Consider the following 17,813-nt stretch of genomic DNA (forward strand, 5'->3'; position numbering starts at 1 on the left):
TTCCAGTTCTGCGCCCTCCTCCCTCTCAGTGTCATCGGCCCAGCCCAGTGACTTGGTCTCTCTGGACCCCATGTCCGCATTCCTCTGTAACGGGGAGAATAATGGAACCCACGCCTTGGATTTAGCTGTGCATGCATGGATCATCTGAGATGAATGCACGGAGCCTGGCCTTCGCATGTACTTGGCAGCAGGCAGCTCCAAATAGACATTATTCAGATGTCATAAAACCCAGAGAGGCGGGAGCTGGGATCCTGCTTTGATTGAATCCTTCCTGCTTCTGCTACCTGGGCCAATCAGTTTCTCATTCGTAAGCTTTTAGGTGTGGGGGGAGGGGACACCCCCTGAGGACCAAGATTCTGGGTTTGAAGCCCTACCGAGTCTGCTTTGGGGGCTTTTGTGTTTACCTGGACCTCTTTGATTCAGCCCTTCAAAAAGAAAAATCCTTCCCTGAGGCCATTTCTTTGGAAATTTCCCCTAAAGGACTCCATATTCAAGGGTTCTTGAGCAGAGCTGGGGCGATAAAGAAATGACAGGCGTTTAAGCTGTCGGAGGCGAGGCTCCGTGCCACTTGAGTGAGTCTCTTCTGCTCACCGAGGACATAGTACTAGTGCCCGCTCTCCCTGCCTGGTAGTTCCCTGGGGCAGGGATCTTGAGAGCCCAGGGTCCTCAGCCGGTTTGGGCTAAGCTGGCACCACCCTCAGACAGCCCCTATCCCAGGCTGCAGTTTCATTTCTGTTGAAAACACTGAAATGGTGAGTCTGTACCAAGTTGCTGCATTTGAGCGGTGCCGGCCCTTTGATTCCTAATCACTGATCAGCCTGTTGCCTCCGGTGTGAAACTCAGGGTGGGGGGTGGGTGCAGGGAGGAGGCCCCTCAATAGTTTAAGGCACTTGCAAGCTACCACCAACCTTCAAACAGAGCCTGTCACATTAGTTTCTCAAACACCCAGAATGAAGAGGGGTGGCGGTGGGCAGGGGGGAAACTACCATTTTCTAAGAACCACTGAGAAAATATCCTTGACATTGATTTAGAATCGGAGGACCTTGGGTGCTTTGCTAGAAGCTTCTTCATTATTTAACGAAGTCTGGGATCATAATGAAAGGTGGTTGAGAATGAAGGCCGAAATTCTCAGAGCTGGCATCGAGCATCGTCTGAGATGCCTGTGAAAAAGCAATCAGACACTGGCAAGAACATAATCAGGCCCCTGAGAAGGGGGAGGCTGATGTCAGCAGCACCTCACAGGGGAGTGTTTGTTTAGAGAGCCGCAGGTGGCACCTCCCACATGGTTAATGGGCTTTGATTCTGTGTAAAAGACAATTGGCCGACTCCCTGTGGTAGGTGTGGCGTGCCATGGCCATTGTCACGAGTGCTGGGAACCTGTTCTGTGCCTGGGGCAGTGCTCCTAGGGCTAGTGTTCGACCAGGGGGGAAACTCACCTGGCCTTGGGCGGCCGGCGGCTGTGAGTGAAGTGACCTGGGCACAGGCAGCGGGGACAGGCAGCGACTGTGGCAAACAGTGAGCACACCCCCCCACTCTGAAGGGAGGCCAAGTTTTTAACTTTTAAAAAATGTTCCTTTATGTTTTGAAAGAGAGGGAGACAGTGTGTGAGCTCGGGAGGGGCAGAGAGCGAGAGAGAGAGACCCAGTCCGAAGCAGGCTCCAGGCTCCGAGCTGTCAGCACAGGGCCTGACGTGGGGCTCGAACTCATGAACTGGAGCCAAAGTCAGATGCTTAGCCAACCGAGCCACCCAAGTGCCCCAAAGTATGCCAGTGTTTAAAGCACTGTGTCAACCCAGTAGCTCATTCCTGTTTGCCACTCAGCCTGAGCCTCACAGATTGTTGTTCAACCCCAGCAATCTCTTATCCCAACCCTGTGAGGAGGATATTGCCAGGTAGTAACCACCCATTTTCTAAATGAGAACCCTGTGTAGGAAGCTGGCTCCAGTGTCCCATCCATGCTTTATCAGAGCAGCTTTTCCAGAGCGTTCCATAAAATTCTGTAATGCTCCGGTTTATAGTTTGAATTTTCAGGGATGTGTTTTGGAAAGAAGGGTTTCCCTCGCAGAACGTTGACAACACAGAGCCCAGCAAAGTGTTGTCCGCTTGCTTGCCCGTTGTTTGGAAGGCACGTGCTCACGCCACCTCCGCCAGCCTCTGAGCCTCCTGGGAGCTTGGTCACCTCTGTGGACTGAACGTTTTCTCTGCTGGGGAAACATGTCCCCCATGGAAGGTGCGGGTGAAAGACTGAGACAGGGTCCTCACGCGAACTCGAGGCTCCTGAGGTGATCCCAGGGGTGGACTGTCCCAGGGGTGGACTGTGTGGTGCGGGCTCCATACATGGGAACTTTATGAGTGCTCCCGACTGGCGAGCAGAATTCCTTCCTTCGTTCCGTGATTGAAGTCTGAGGCCTCGCTGAGGGCATTCGTGATGAAGAGTGTGGTCCGTGGCCTGAAGGAGCTTGCGGCCCCGTCACAGGGGTGGCTGTGGAGACATATGGGATGGGGCAAGTTGAAATGCGGAGCAGAGATGTCAAAGGGGAACTGTGAGGTTGGATCCAGACCCTCAGGGAGCCCGGGTGGAACTGGGGGGTTGCTGGCCAGAGAGAAGGGTGGAAGAAGATGGCGGGCATGGAGGGGGTGAGGGCACACAGGACATGTGCCTTAGCGAAATCCACCCCCCCCCCCCGCAACATGCTATTCATTCCACCAGTATTTAATGAGGGCCTGCTCTGTGCCAGGCTCTGTGGTATTTTTTTTTTTTAATGTTTATTTTTGAGAGAGAGAGAGACAAGGTGGAGAGGGGGAGAGAGAGAGGGAGGCACAGAATCCGAAGCAAGCTCCAGGCTCTGAGTTGCCAGCACAGAGCCCGACGCGGGGTTCAAACTCACGAACAGTGAGATTATGACCTGAGCCAAAGTCGGATGATTAACGAACTGACCCACCTAGGCGCCCCAGTGGCTTTTTTTTTTTTTAACTTTATTAATTTTGAGAGAGAGAGTACAGGCAGGGGAAGGACAGAGAGAGAGGGAGAGAAAGAATCCCAAGCAGGCTCCGCACTATTAGTGCAGAGCCCGGCGCAAGGCTCCATTCCACAAACCGTGAGATCATGACCTGAGCCAAAATCAAGAGCCAGACACTCAACTGACCAAGCCACCCAGGTGCCCTAGCCAGGCTCTGTTTTCAGCACCAGGGACAATGCCGCAGGCAAGACAGAAAAGAAAGCTACTGGCCTCCTGGAGTTTCCATTCCAGTGGCGAGGTAGATTATTTACTATAGACATTCAGTGAAATCAAGAATGTAATTGCATACAGTAGTAAGTGCTCAGAAGAATCTCCACTCTAAGGCCCAGTGGGCTTCTCGGGCTGTGTTGAGGGACAGAAGTCAGTTAAGAATGCAAGTGTACATAGTAAACTTCCTTCAAATAAAAGTTTGGCCTCCCTTTATTTTCCAGATCAAGGATCAGCAAACCACTGACCCATGGGCCAGTACAACCGTGAGTTAGGAATAATTGTTTTTTAAATTGTAAACAGTTGAAAAAACATCAAGATTGCCTAACACATGAAAATCGTATGTGGGAACTAGTTTTTCTAAGTTTAAATAAATTGAATAAAAACCGACTCCTCTAGATGACTCGGTATGTAAATAGCAGCTCTGCAAGATAAAAAGAAAAGAAAAAAGAAAGTCCTGTGAAATTGGAGCGTAATGTCCAGGAATAAAGGTTCATTGGAGTGCAGCCCCGCTCATTCCCATACATGCTGCTTGAGCCGGTTTTGCACTACAAAGTCTGAGTTTACTATTTGCAGCAGAGACTGTGCATTTCGAAAAGCTGAAAACATGTGCTATTTGGCCCTTTACCAAAAAAGTTTGCCAACTCTTCTTGTTGGTCTCTCTAGTACTCTGCAAATACCTCCTCCAAATCTGGCCCAGAAAAACCCTCCCTCTCAGGGAGGCGGTGGAGATAGAGAAAAATTTCTGTTCCGTCTGCTCTTGTCATAGGTTCAGCGGAGCACCTCAGCCTGCAGACCCCCGGCTCTGGGCTTCAGCATGTAGTCTGGGACAAGCCTGGACCCCTGGAGGCCCCTCAGTGAGTTTCTCTCCGAGTGGGTGGTCTCATTAGAGGTCTGACCTGCCTCCTTTGTGAGCCTCACTCAGTATTTTCTAGTACATTGTCATATAAGTGAAATTAATGTCACATAGTAGGTCAGTTACTCATTTTTTTTATAAGGTCCTCTTGGACAAACATTCTCCCTAGTGATCAGCGTGACCCACGGATTCTCCAAAATGTGATGTTAACTGATTCTCTCAGCATTTAAAAAGTTAAATTGCTTGTTTGAAATAAAAGGTTTTGACTTTAAGTGTACATACATATTTTCTAGTACATTGAGACAGTGGGGTACTGTACTTCTGCACCTTCATTCAGCACAGTGATACCAAGCTCCCTTTATGGACAAGTATATATTTCTGTGACTTACTGGGTTAAACACAGTAACAATGTGACAACTGTAATGTAAAACCGTATCTTGTTTACATCAAATTGTGTGCATGTGCTTTTACAGGTGTATTAAGAGATATCGGAATGTGAGATCCCCAGAAAGTTAACAGTAGTTATCTCTAGGTTCTGGGATTTGGGGTGAATTTTTTTTTAGCTTTCTTCTTTTTTGTATTACTTGGGTTTCTCTTTCAAAACATTAACATGAATCATCTTAATCAGCAAAGAAAAACTGAGCTATTTTAATTTCAAAGAATAAATAAGAAGAATGGTTGCATCCGCATGTGGGTGATCGGATTATTTATGTGGTTATGATGTAACTGGTGGAGATATATGCATCCCCATACAGCTCACCGCTAATTGGAGCAGAGGAGTGATGGCTTCAGAATAAAGGAGTTTAAATAAGAACATGGTAGGAGGTGAGAAGAGAGGTAGAAATCAGGAAATCTGACATGGTCATCATTGTGAGATATGGAAGCTTTCCAGTATATGAATCTCCCGGGTTCATTATTGGCACCTGGAAAGATGGGGTGTGTAGATCTTTCCTTGATTCATCTCCCTACACCCCACCCCTCTTGCTCTCTGTATTGAGAAACTACCAGCCAGTTATGCAGTTGGGGTACTTAAAAGCGGTATGTTAGCGCCACCTCGTGTCCCCATGCTCTCACTGCACCCCAGCGTCTCACTGGAAGCCTCCCTTCAGAGGGCTTGTTTGATGTCCCTGCGCTGGTGGCATTTGCGAGGCAGCCAGCACGTTGCCTCCTGGGGTTCTGCGGGGCAGTGGGAATGCCTCATTAACTTACCCCTTCCTTCCTGTCTTGGACGCACAAAGTGAATCTCTCCGGCTGACACGTGATTTGGCAGTTGAAGAGTAAAAGGATGCCTCCCTGTCAAAACCAATCTATGCATTGCCCCAGCAGCCCAGGTCCTTAAAGCGGGGCGCATGCGTCTCTGCCAGGAGAGCCATCCTGCTCCCCCCGACCCCTGCCCCGGGCAGCCTTGGGCTTGAGGCTCTTGGTTAGAAAATAGGGGAGTCTGGCTCCCGGTGGGCTGCTGGCCATGTAATTGAGCCTCAGGGAGGCGCCAGAACCATGGCATGGACCCCTGACCCATCTCCTCCAGTGTGGTTCACCTGCGCCCTAAAGCTGAGCGTGGTCCTCACTGCCCTCCTCTCCCTCACCCCCTTCCTGGTCTAGCACATCACCGGGCCTCTCAGTTTCACTTCTGTTTGCTCTAGAACCTGCCATTCTTAGATCCTCTCTCTGGTCTGCAGGCCTGGCTCCCTCCTTCACTCCCGCTCCTCCATGTCCATCTATCTGGAGGTGGATCCTTTTTCAAGGGATCTTGAATAGTGCACACCTGCTTGCATTGTTCTCTGGTGTGGCTCTTTCTCGCTGCTTCCCAGTGCTCACAGGCCATCTGGGGGACGAGGCCTTTCCAGCCACACCAGTTAATGTTTGCCTCTTGCCTTGTTCTCTGTGCTTCCATCCAGCCCCTCAGGGCTTCTCCCTGCTGTGGCCCCTTGGCCTGCCCTCCCTCTCCCTTCCTCTCCTTAATCTCCGCTTACCTGTCAGCTCTCGGCAGATGTGCCTTCCTCAAGGGAGTCTTTACAAAAGCCTGGGTCAGATCTTCCCATAACATGCTTGGAAAACACGGCGTACCTCTCCTCTTATCCATCCATTCCATCGGGGTGTGTAATCCCAGCCGCACATGTGTCTTTCTTTGATGAATCCCCATCGCCCCCTTCAGACCAGTGGCTTTTAGCTGGGAGCCACTGGCCATCTAGGGGACATTTGGCATTATCTGAGGACCAGATGGTTGTCCTTACTTGGGAAGAAAGTACCCCTGGTGTCTACCAGATGAGGCCAGAAATGCTGCAACACGTCCAACAGTGCCCACAGCAGCCCCCCAGAGCGAAGAATTATCAGTAATGCTGAGGCTCAGAAACCCAGTCGTAGACTCTAAGCCCCATGGAGGCAGGAATGATGGCCACTGGGAAAGAACGCGTTTGAAAACCTGACACGTTACTATTAGAGCCTGACTTGATAGTGTCGCCCTTTGATGGATTTGTCTGTGGATAGATGTCCCTTCAAACCTTTCACAAGGAGAGAAAAGGGAGAATTAGGCTGACTTTTCCATATGCCCTGCATCAGTGTAATTAGGCGAGGCACTGCTGGTCCCGAGAAAACCCATCTCTGTTTTTGTGTCATTGCTTTAAAATTAGTTCAAGTCTCATTTTAAATTATATGGGTTGACACTCTGATGTATTTACAGTAAAACTTCATCTACAGTTTTAGTTTGTGGGGATAGCCCACACATCAGATGGCCTGACTTCTTCAAAAAAGTCAGCATGAAAAAAGGCCGGGGGACTGTAATAGATTTAAAGAGGCTAAAGCACTGCAGTTAGCATAACCAGCTGCAACATGGGATGGGGAAGACAGCTATAAATAATCATTGGACTTGATTGAGGAAATTTGAATACGGACTATTTATATCTCAGGTAATATTACTGAACTAATGTTTATTTTCTTAGGTATGATAACACTGTTATGGTTATTGTCTTAGCCCAGGCTGCTACAACAAACTCCTGTAGCCTCGGAGGTTTGTCAACAACACAATTTTTTTTATCCATGGTCTCAGATGCTTGGGACACTGGGGTAAGGCCCCAGCAGATATGCTGTCTGGTGAGAACCAGCTTCCTGGTCCATAAGATGGCTGTCTGCTTGCATGGTGAACGGGGGGGTCTCTATTATAGAAAGAAGAGATCACATGGTCCCTGTGGGGTCTCTCTTATAGAAAAATGAATCCCATTCATAACAAGGACTCCATCCTCATGACTCAGTTGCCTTTCAAACACCCCACCTCCGAATACTGTGACAATGGGGATCAGGTTTCAGCATATGAATTTGCAGAGGGGGATGCAAGCATGCAGTCCTGTGCAATTATATAAGAGAATAGCCTTATTCTGAGGAGATGAAGGCCGAACTATTAAGGAGTGAAGCGTCAGCATGTTTGCAACTTGCTTTCAGTGATTTTGCAGGAGAAAAAGTGTGTGTGTGTGTGTGTGTGTGTGTGTGTGTGTGTGTATGCAGTGCAAAATGTTAACAGTGGGTGAAACTCATTAAAAGGAGTATGGATATTTCCTGTACTACTTTGCCAGCTTTTTAAGGTTAGAATCTCAAAAAGCTCAGGGGCACAGGTGGGATTGCATGTGGTCCCGGGAGCCCCTGAACTTGGCCGTGTGTTCTCTTCAGTTTGCAGCTCTCCGCCCATCCACATGAAGGTGCAGCCGCTGAACCAGACGGCGCTGCAGGTGTCCTGGAGCCAGCCGGAGACTGTCTACCACCCCCCCATCATGAACTACATGATCTCCTACAGCTGGACCAAGAACGAGGATGAGAAGGAGAAGACGTTTACAAAGGACAGCGACAAAGACTTGGTAAAAGCTCCCTGCTCTGTTCATAACTGCCCTTGCAGTGACGAGGGGGGCCTGCCGCGGCTTCTGCGCACCCCCTGCACTGCGCAGCGTGCTTTATCCGAATCTTTCCAACCTCCCGCCGCCTGCTCAGGGCGCTGGCTACCTGTGGGAGCCATGGCCTGGGAGCCCCCACCCTGGGCTCCTTCCCTCCTTCTGCTTCCTGGCTGTGCCACCAGGAAAAGCTAGGTAGTTTCTTTGTAATCAGGCTCTTCAAAATCGACTGCTTATTCTTTCATTATTTACAAAAAACAAACAATAGGGGCCTCCGGGTGGCTCAGTGGGTTGAGCATCCCGCTTCAGCACGGGTAGTGATCTCACCGCGGTGAGTTCGAGCCCCACATCGGGCTCTCTGCTGTCAGCACAGAGCCCCCTTCAGGTCCTCTGTCCCCTCTCTCTCTGCACTGCCCTCCCCTCCCTCCGGTACAGTCTCTCTTTCTGTCTCTCTCTCTCTCTCTCTGTCCCTCTCTGTCCCTCTCTCTCTCTCAAAAATAAATAAAACAAAAAAAGAAAACAGAAAACCAGAAAGCTTCCATTAAGCCCCTTTTTAAAATCTGATGTGGTTGTAAATATTAAGTGAGGTAAGCAAATGTACAAAAGTCCTAGCACGTAAGTGCTGGATAAGCACCAAGCTATTATTATTACAGTTCTTCTTCCTTTTCCTCCTCCTCCTCTTCCCTGCTAATACTACAGTCTCCTGCACCATCAACTGTCCAAAGTCCCCTCCATTCTCTCTGTCACAAACGATCTGCCTCACACGTTACCATTTTGCACTGGACCCGTGACCATGTGGTTTTCAATCCCTGTTTTCAGACTCTCAGACACTAATACCTGACGTCACTCTGAGCTGCCCATGCCCCGCCCAGCTTCTCTCCCCAAAATTACCAGAGTGTTTAGAGGCGACACCCAGTGAGGCCCTTTGAAACAGATACTTGCAGATACTGGCTTCTTCACTGTAAAAGCAAACCCTCTAGCAAGCACGCTGCTCGAAGTCTTTGCATAGAAACTCAGAGTGACACATTTGGGTTTGAAAGCCTTGCACTTATTGTTAATCCAAAAAAAAAAAAAAAGGCGGTGGAATAATGAAACGGTAATTGTATGGGCACATGAAAAATGTAGTGGGATTCTTAATGACTGTTATCACTTTTTTTCCTTTCCAATACAGAGTCCCCAAGGCCCGTTCAATCAGTTATAGAATAATACTTTTCATATTCTTTTAGATGAAGATTCTTTTACTTCATTTCCATTTATATTTTCAATTTCCCCACTAGACATTGTTATCTGGGTCACATTAGGGAATGATGAGCCTCGTGAAATCAGAGAGCGATCTATTGAAAGGCACCCAAGGTTATGATGTGTTTTAAACTTTCCCTTGTCACTGCTGGAAGTCCATCAGGGATTTTTCTCTTTCTCGAGGACAGATGACTTGCATTAATCAGCAGAAACTATCTAGGCGCTTACGCGGTTTTTTGTTCTAAGTGGAAAATAATTAAACACACAAAGATAAATAGATACCAGCTGGGAGTGAATTCTAATAAACCCCTGTATAGATGGAACAAGGATTTCGCTCCGAACAAAGACAGAACAGGGGTCAGAGGTTTAGAGAATGAGGCAAAAATTAGTTAATGAGAAAAAGGGAGAGAAAAAACCTGCTTTGACAACAAGTTTTTTTTTATCAGAATTTTCTAGGGGCGGTTATTTTCTTTTGGGACACAAAATCAATTTTCTTAATTCCTCAAGAAGTTGATGGTGATGACTTAGCAGCAGCAAAGCTGTTCTCTACCTTATGGCTACTGGGGTTAGAAACCTGAAAGAAACACCTTTTTTTTTTTTTTTTAACAATTTCTTAAAAATTTATTGTTTATTTTTTTGTTTTTGAGGGAGAGAGAGAGCACAAGTGAGTGAGGGGCAGAGAGAGAGGGACAGAAAGAGAGAAAATCCCATGAGGGGCAGAGAGACAGAGAGTGCAGAGCCCAAAGTAGGGTTCAGACTCAGGGACCGTGAGATCACGACCTGAGCTCAAGTTGGACACTTAGCCGACTGTGCCACTCAGGCGCCCTCCCCGTAAAAGAAATAACATTCATGCAGCATTTTCCACTTTGCACTCCTCTTTCACCCCTCACCTGTGGGACAGGTGCATTACCTACCTTTTCTGAAAGAGAGAGATGAGTCTTCATGTGAAGTAACTTGACCCCAGCCCACTGCTGTCCCCAGGAAGCCACTGGAGAGGTAAGGATAGCAGGTGCGGTCGGAGGAACATTCTCACGCCTGTTCAGATGTGCTCAGTTGCTACGCTGAGGAAACCCACTCAGCGGGTCGGCTCCCAGAGCTGCTTTCCATACTTGGCCCAGAATGTCTGTTTCAGTGACAAGACCCTTCATCTATTAGGAGGTCTTTAAAAATCAGCTGCTTTGGTTGTTTCACGTAAGCAAGGGCTGCCTGAGTACTTTTCATTTCTCATTTTCTTTTTTAGAATGTTGATTTATTTTGAGAAAGAGCAGGGAAAGGGCAGAGAGAGAATCTCAAGCAGGCTCCACACTCTCACCACAGAGCCCAATGCGGGGGTCAGACCACGAACCATGAGATCATTACCTAGGCCAGAACGAAGAGCTGGGTGCTTGCCTGACTGAGCCACCCAATTGCCCCCACTTTCTCTTTGTCAAAGGCTCTTGGAATAAAGCTTTGAGGAATGGAGATTTGGATTTTGCGTGTGGTACTTGACTAGGAGTTGACAAACGCTTTCTAGAAAGAGCCGGATAGCAAAATGTGTGGGGGCTTTCCAGCCCATAAGGTCTTTAAGGCAGCTACTCAACTCTGCCTTTGTAGGATGAAAGCTGCCAGAGACAACATGAAAATGAACGAGTGTGGCTGTGTGTAAATAAAACTTTATTAATACAAGTAGATAGCAGGCAGGATTTGGCCTGTGGGCTGTGGCTTGCTGCCCTGTGTGTCAGACAAGGGGCATTCTTTATGTTATGTGGTGAGGAATACCTGTGAACAAGGTTTGTGTGGCCTGTGTTCTAGAAGACTCGCAGGAATCCTATGAGGCAGCTGCTACTCTTTTCATTTAACAGTCGAAGGTAGCAGAGGCTGGAAGACAGTGAGCAACTGACTTGGAATCACAGATGGCGAGTGGTGTGACGAGTCGCTCTCACCTCCTCTGGACTCTAACCAAGTGTTCTGATCTAGCATCATGCCCCGTAGTATCCATCCGTCAGGTACAGCAAGGCCTCCGAACTGCAAGGAAACACATACGCCAAGATTTTGTTGTAGATGTTAAACACCCTGCGTAATTCTGAAAGTTTGGTATCCTTGGTAATTCTAGAGGCTGTCTAGGGTAAATAATTCCAGTTTATAAGCAGACTGAAGGTAGAGTAGTAATGGAAGGAGCCCAAGCCTTGTGTGTGTGAAGAAGGCTGAAGGCACATCCCAGGCCAGTCAAGGATGAGACCAGACTGATTCTGTGACATATGTTATCCTGCACATTTCAGTGTTGAAGCCAGATTCCCAGCCCATTATCTCTAAATGTTCTTTCCTTTCAGAGTGAGTCTTCAGTCAATAGGGGAGGAACATGCGTGTCAGGCTTTGCCATGGTGCCGAGACACCTAAGAGGAATCCTTAAAGTTATTTTAGGTGTGGTTTTAGAAGGTAAAGCATGTACCGGCCTTCAAAACCAACTCACTGCCTTTTCTTTCTTCACCTACAGAAAGCCACCATTACCCACGTTTCACCGGACAGCCTTTACCTGTTCCGTGTCCAAGCCGTCTGTAGGAATGACATGCGCAGTGACTTCAGCCAGACAATGCTCTTTCAAGGTAAGGCCAGTTCCCTTCTTCTCTGGCCCCCCAGCCCCCTGCAGCCTCCTTTGTTATGCTTTGTCTTTTTTCTTCTTACCATGCTTGGACAGAGGAAATAAGCCTGGTCTTATTTGGAGTTTTAAATCACACCTGAAAAACCTCAGGAATTTAGGCCTGTCTTTTAGGTTGGGGGTTTTGATGGCCAGAAGAGGGGGAAGAAGAGCAAAGTGTTGATTTTTTTTTTTTTTTTAAATCATTATTGTCATATTCCAGCTGTGGGGAGCCAGGTATGTGCCTAGCACTGTGACATCACAAAATCGCCTCCTAGTCACGTTATGGAATATCATCTTTGGATTTCTAGCATGGCTCACTTAACTGCTCTCTTCAGAACTAGAGCCCAAACATAGAGCACACTCCTTTTTTTTTAATTAAGTTTATTTACTTATTTTGAGAGAGATACGGACAGCCTGCATAGGCATGAGGGGCAGAGAGAGAGAGGGAAAGAGAGAGAGAATCCCAAGCAGTCTCCACAGTGTCATTGCACAGCCTGATGCGGGGCTCAAACTCACAAAACCGTGATATCATAATCTGAGCCGAAACCAGGAGTTGGATGCTTAACTGACTGAGCCCCCCCTGGCACCGCTATAGCACAGTCTTCTGGCTTGCAAGCCACACAGATGAGCCCTTCTTTGCAGGATCCTTGAGTTTCTAGAGAAATAGCTGTATGTTCCTGCTGATATAGAGTCTGGTAGAAAGTTCCAGACCCAGGACTAGGGTGAGTCAAAAGAAGCATTTACCTTGGTGCAGAATTTTTAAAAGTGTACCGAAAAACTCTGTAATTAAGATATGTTGTATTTTTTAAAACATTTTTATTTTATTTTTGAGAGAGACAGAACACAAGCAGGATAGTGGCAGAGAGAGAGGGAGACACAGAATCCAAAGCAGGATTCACGCTCTGAGCTGTCAGCACAGAGCCCGATGTGGGGCTCGAACTCATAGACTGTGAGATCATGACCTGAGCCGAAGTCAGATGCTCAACAGACTGAGCCACCCAGTCGACCCAAGATATGTTGTATTTTACCAGAACTTTGTTTTGAAGCAAAATCAGTGCAAAACATTCGTGGAGAAAATACGCAAATTCTAAATGAAAGATAGGATCCACTCTGTCTTATTGTGCCTCAACCTAATCCCAGCCTGGTTCCAGTGAAACCATATCTACAAAAACAGGCAGCTGGGCTGTGGGCCGAGGTTTGCTGACGTGGTCTGGTGACGCGTACCGAGACCAGCATGGCGGGAAGGACCAGGCCGTGGGCCTTGCTGTGCCAGGCTGAGGCCCTCCCTGATAAGGTTCCTCACATCTGGGATCCTCAAGTTCAGAGAAACCTACACAGCAGATCAGCGGCTCTTAGCTTTTTTGAGTCATGTGTATGATGAAGTCTTTGGACCTTTTCCATAGAAAATTCCAGAATTTTGCATTCCACTCCAGGGGCCCCATCAAGCCCGCAGGCCCTGGACCAGCAGCATCAATCAGCAGTGTCCGAAAAGTGGTAGTATTGATGGTACCTATGGTACCGACCTCACAAGGACCTTGCGGGACAGCGTACGGTAAAACATGTGAAGGAATTAGCCGAGTGCCCGGTACCAGCTGTAAATATCACCTTAGTATTAGGTTTGATATAAAAAATAATAAAGGGTGAACTCAGGGTAAGAAACCATCCAGCTTTAGATTCCCTCTAAAGAGCCCTTCGAGCTTTACAGTTTGGCATTTAGCGTTTAAATCCTCTTTGCTAATGTTCACATTATGTCATCCTTCCATTTAAACTAATTGAAATGAGCATCGCTGTATTTTTTTCACACGCAAATCACGCTCCCTGCGTCCACCTGCGCCCTGTGCGTCTTGGCCCCTCTGCCTGTGGTGACGGGGGTCCACAGGCTGGAGCCAGGTCTGTGGCGGCCCAGGGGACAGAGAACAGGAAGCCACAGCGGAAACTTGCTGAGGCCGGGGCCCTGGAACTTTGGACACATAAATCACGATCAGGCCTCCCGTGTGCTCCAGCCGGGAACCTGGAATCTACCGAACTGCCTGTCCTGATTAATAGGCCCTCGAGCTTGCCGGCTTCTGCGGGGACTTTGAAAAATTAAATGTTTGTAATGTAATGTAATTCAGAAAGGCCCTGTCAGCTATAAATTCCAAGCATGGGATATTTAAAATGTCAGATCACAGAGACTTGTTGGAAATGGCCAACATCTCCTTTGTCTACAAAGACTTAACTTTGTTCAGAGGTGGAACGTGCGTGCACCGGTTTTCTATGTTGTTGCTTGTCCCTGTGTGCTGACAGAGGGGCATGGGTCCTCCAGGCCTCCCCACGGTGGCTTCTGCATCTTTCCGAAAGCAGCCAGTGGGCAGTGGACAAACTAACTCTTTGGGTAAGCTGGCACACCTCTTGACAGCCAAGGATGCATTTACGAGCGGTAAAGCGCAGTGCACAAAACTGATCAACTATTAGGGCTCAAGTCTTACAAAGGAAAGGAAAAAAGCATAAGGAATTTCACAGAAGCCTGGTTCAGAATAATCAGATTTCCGGGGGATGATGCTCACTTCTGGTTTGGGAGCATGTGGAAGCCATGTGACATGTTTACCTTATGGTAAATATAACATTGTTAAGTGTTACATATTTACTTGAGTGGTAACTATAATAGTAATAGTGGCAAGCAGCATCTGTAGAAGGACTCTCGGTCACAGAGCATTTTCCCATAACTTGTTTATTTCACTTGACCCCATTTCAGTGGCAGCTTGTAATGTACATGTTATTTTACAGATGGAGAAATGATGTTCCAGGCAGTCAAGTAACTTGCAAAAACAAACCACTTGACTACTAAGCAGGGTCTGGGTTTCTTATTCTAAACCGAAATCATTTATACACAGCACCAGGCCACCCCTCAATATTACCCTGAACCCCCAGTAATTCAACAAAAATGGATGAGAAGATTGATTGCTACATGTTCAGAGCTTGTGTGCAGTTCTCAACGGTCATAGAAAATAGTGGTTCTTGGGGCGCCTGGCTGGATCAGTCAGTTAGGCATCCGACTTCAGCTCAGGTCATGATCTTGTAGTTCGTGGATTTAAGCCCCGTATCAGGTCTGTGCTGACAGCCCAGAGCCTGGAGCCTGCTTTGGATTCTGTGTCTCCCTCTCTCTCTGCCCCTCCCCTGCTCAAGCTCACTCGCTGTCTCTCTCTCTCTCTCTCTCTCAAAAATAAATATTTAAAATTTTTTTTTAAAAAAAGAAAGAAAATAGTGGCTCTTGAACTTTATCTCTGAGCCACAGACCCATCAGGCACCTGAAGCCAATGGATCCCATCTCAGGATGGCTGAAAATAAATAAGTAAAATACATAGAAAAGGGAAGCAATTATGTTCGAATACGGTTGTCAAAATATTTTAAACAAATTTGGGAATATAGTCCTATATGCTGTTTGTTTATTAAGGCGATGAAGGACAAGCATTGGTCGGCTCGCTACCTTGATTTCTGAGTGGTGACAAACATGAATGCTATTGTGGAATAGCTATGACAATTATAAGGGCATCTAAAAATATCTGGCTTCAGCCAGAGACAGTCACAGGTCCCACTGGGGCCGCTGAGATGTATTGGCTGCGCTCAGTGGCAGAAGGAGAGCCTTGGCTTCACATCGGTGAGAGCTTAGTCGAAGGCAGATGCCTTGTTTTTTCCCTGTCCCTGAATCCCTTTGGGCCCATGGGTGCCACGTTAAGCACTTCTGACACAAACGGTCCTGGAGAAACTTCCTGGTCACCGCGGCTTGAATCATCCGGGTAGAAACTGTCAAACGTTAATGAGCAATGTGAGTTCCGAGTTGCTGTTTAGCCTCTGGGCCTTAATCAGAGCCCTTTATAAAGGATGGGTGTCTTCACGAAGGGAGGTGGGTGCACCTTTCTGAGGCAGCACAGTGTGCATCCTAGAGCAACTGAAAGATGGTAGGAGGTCACAGTTAGTCCCGGGCAAGAGCTGTTCACTTCCTAGGCTGCTGTGTTTGACCTGGTTGCATTGACTTCTAGATCGGTCTCCTCTCCACATTCATCTCATCCTTCACACATTCGACTTTCCAAGTATGCACAACGAATGAGCCATTAGGTTGGGCACTGCGGACTCAGGCGCCCCTGGGGCCATGTAGGGAACATGTACAGAGGAGGGGAGGGTTATCAGTGGGAAGCTGGACATCCTCCATCCACCAAAGAGAGTGAGGGATACTCACCCCCTGCAGGAAAGAGAGTTTGGTTGTACCGAATATTGTGACTTCACAGGATAAGCAGGAAATTGGGCTTTTTAGTTTGAAAGTCATTGCACCAAATTCAGTTTTAAAAAAGCTTGCAGGCCAAACAAAAATTATGCCAGTCATTTGCCACTTATGGTTTAGGTAAAAACTTACAACAGATACACATATTATGTACTTTGGTATTTAGCTTTTTTTTTTTTTTTTTTTGCTGATTTTTTGGTGCCACATATATATATAGGAAGCAAACTTTTAGTTTATATAACAGTCCTATTTGGAGATAACCACAAAGATGCAGTTTGGGATTTTCTTTAATTACACTGTTGAGCATAATTCACAGTAGTGAAGCAACAATGAATAGGTAAACAAAATGTGGTATATGCATACAACGGAATATTATTCAGCCTTGAAAAGGACAGAAATGGGACACATGGTCCAGCATGGATGAACCTCAATGACCATATGTGAAATGAAATAAGCCAGTCACAAAAGGACAAATATATATGGTTCCACTTATACGAAGTGTCTAGAATAATCAAATATCTAGAAACAGCAAATAGAATGGTGGTTGGCAGAAGCTGGGAAAGGGGGAGATGGGGAGTTAATGGGTACAGCATTTCAGTTTTGAAAGATGGAAAAATTCTGGAGATGGGTTGCACATCAATGAAAAACATCCTTAACACTACTGGACCACACACTTAAAAGTGGCTAAGATGGTGCGCCTGGGTGGCTCGGTTGAGCGTTCAACTCTGGATTTCAGCTCAGGTCATGTTCTCAAGGCCATGGGATCAAGCCCTGCATCAGGCTCTGCACTGATCCTGGAGTCTTCTCTCTCCTTCTCTCACTTTCTCTCTCTCTTAAAAATTAAAAAAAAAAAAATTTTTATTGGTTAAGATGGTAAGTTGATGTTATGTGTATTTTACCACATATTTACACATTTTCTGAAGTTACACTGTTTAACAATGACAAGAGGCAGACCCGCAGGAAGGAACCGACTCCAGAACCAGCATCCCCTGTCCTGTGGGTCCTTTAAGAATTTGACAGTTTAAAACAGTGAAGCAATGATGGCGATATCTTAGGGGGTTTTAAAACTGAAGTAGAAATAAAACGTAAACTATATAATAACAGAAGGCGAGGCTGGCAAACAGGGTTAAATTATTGTACAGTTCTTAATGTTTTCAGGAAGTGGTAAAAGTACTAATTTAAGGTAAAGTATGGCAAGTTCAGGATTCATGTTATAATCACTGAATAGATAATATAAGAAATTATAAACAAAAAGATAATAGGTGGCAGGAGGAGGGGAGATTGCCTGGCTGGCTCAGTCAGAAGAGCATGTGACTCTTGATCTCAGGGTCGTGAGTTTGAGCCCCACATTGGGTATAGAGATTACCAAAAATAAATAAATAAATAAACTTTAAAAGAAAGATGAGGGGCGCCTGGGTGGCTTAGTCGATTAAGCGTGCGACTTTCACTTAGGTCATGATCTCGCGGTTCGTGGGTTCGGGCCCTGTGTCGGGCTCTGTGCTGACTGCCAGCTCAGAGCCTGGAGCCTGTTTAAGTCTGTGACTCCCTCTCTCTCTGACCCTCCCCTGCTCATGCTGTCTCTCTCTCTCTCTCCTAGAAATAAATAAAACATTTGAAAAAAAAAAAAAAAGAAAGAAAGATGATAGGCAGGAACAGTGCAATAATAGGAATCAGTTTATGTGAGGTTCAAAGGTAGACAAAGCTGACAGAGGTCGGAATTGTGGGTTACCTTTCGGAAAGGA

The 17,813-nt window shown here is 46.9% G+C and overlaps 1 protein-coding gene across 3 annotated transcripts in view; it reads left to right on the forward strand.

Moving 5' to 3' along the window:
• The window catches only part of PTPRG (protein tyrosine phosphatase receptor type G), a 705,708-nt gene that overhangs the window by 590,025 nt on the left and 97,870 nt on the right, over positions 1-17,813 (forward strand). For all 3 annotated transcript variants that reach the window (XM_039257247.1, XM_039257249.1, XM_039257248.1), the window contains exons 9-10: positions 7,743-7,927; positions 11,670-11,778. In XM_039257247.1, the coding sequence (XP_039113178.1) occupies positions 7,743-7,927; positions 11,670-11,778 (294 nt within the window). The remainder of the gene's footprint in view (positions 1-7,742; positions 7,928-11,669; positions 11,779-17,813) is intronic.

The sequence above is a fragment of the Hyaena hyaena genome, unplaced genomic scaffold (assembly GCF_003009895.1).
Source record: "Hyaena hyaena isolate Hyena2069 unplaced genomic scaffold, ASM300989v1 scaffold_608, whole genome shotgun sequence".
In the NCBI taxonomy this organism is placed as follows: domain Eukaryota; kingdom Metazoa; phylum Chordata; class Mammalia; order Carnivora; family Hyaenidae; genus Hyaena; species Hyaena hyaena.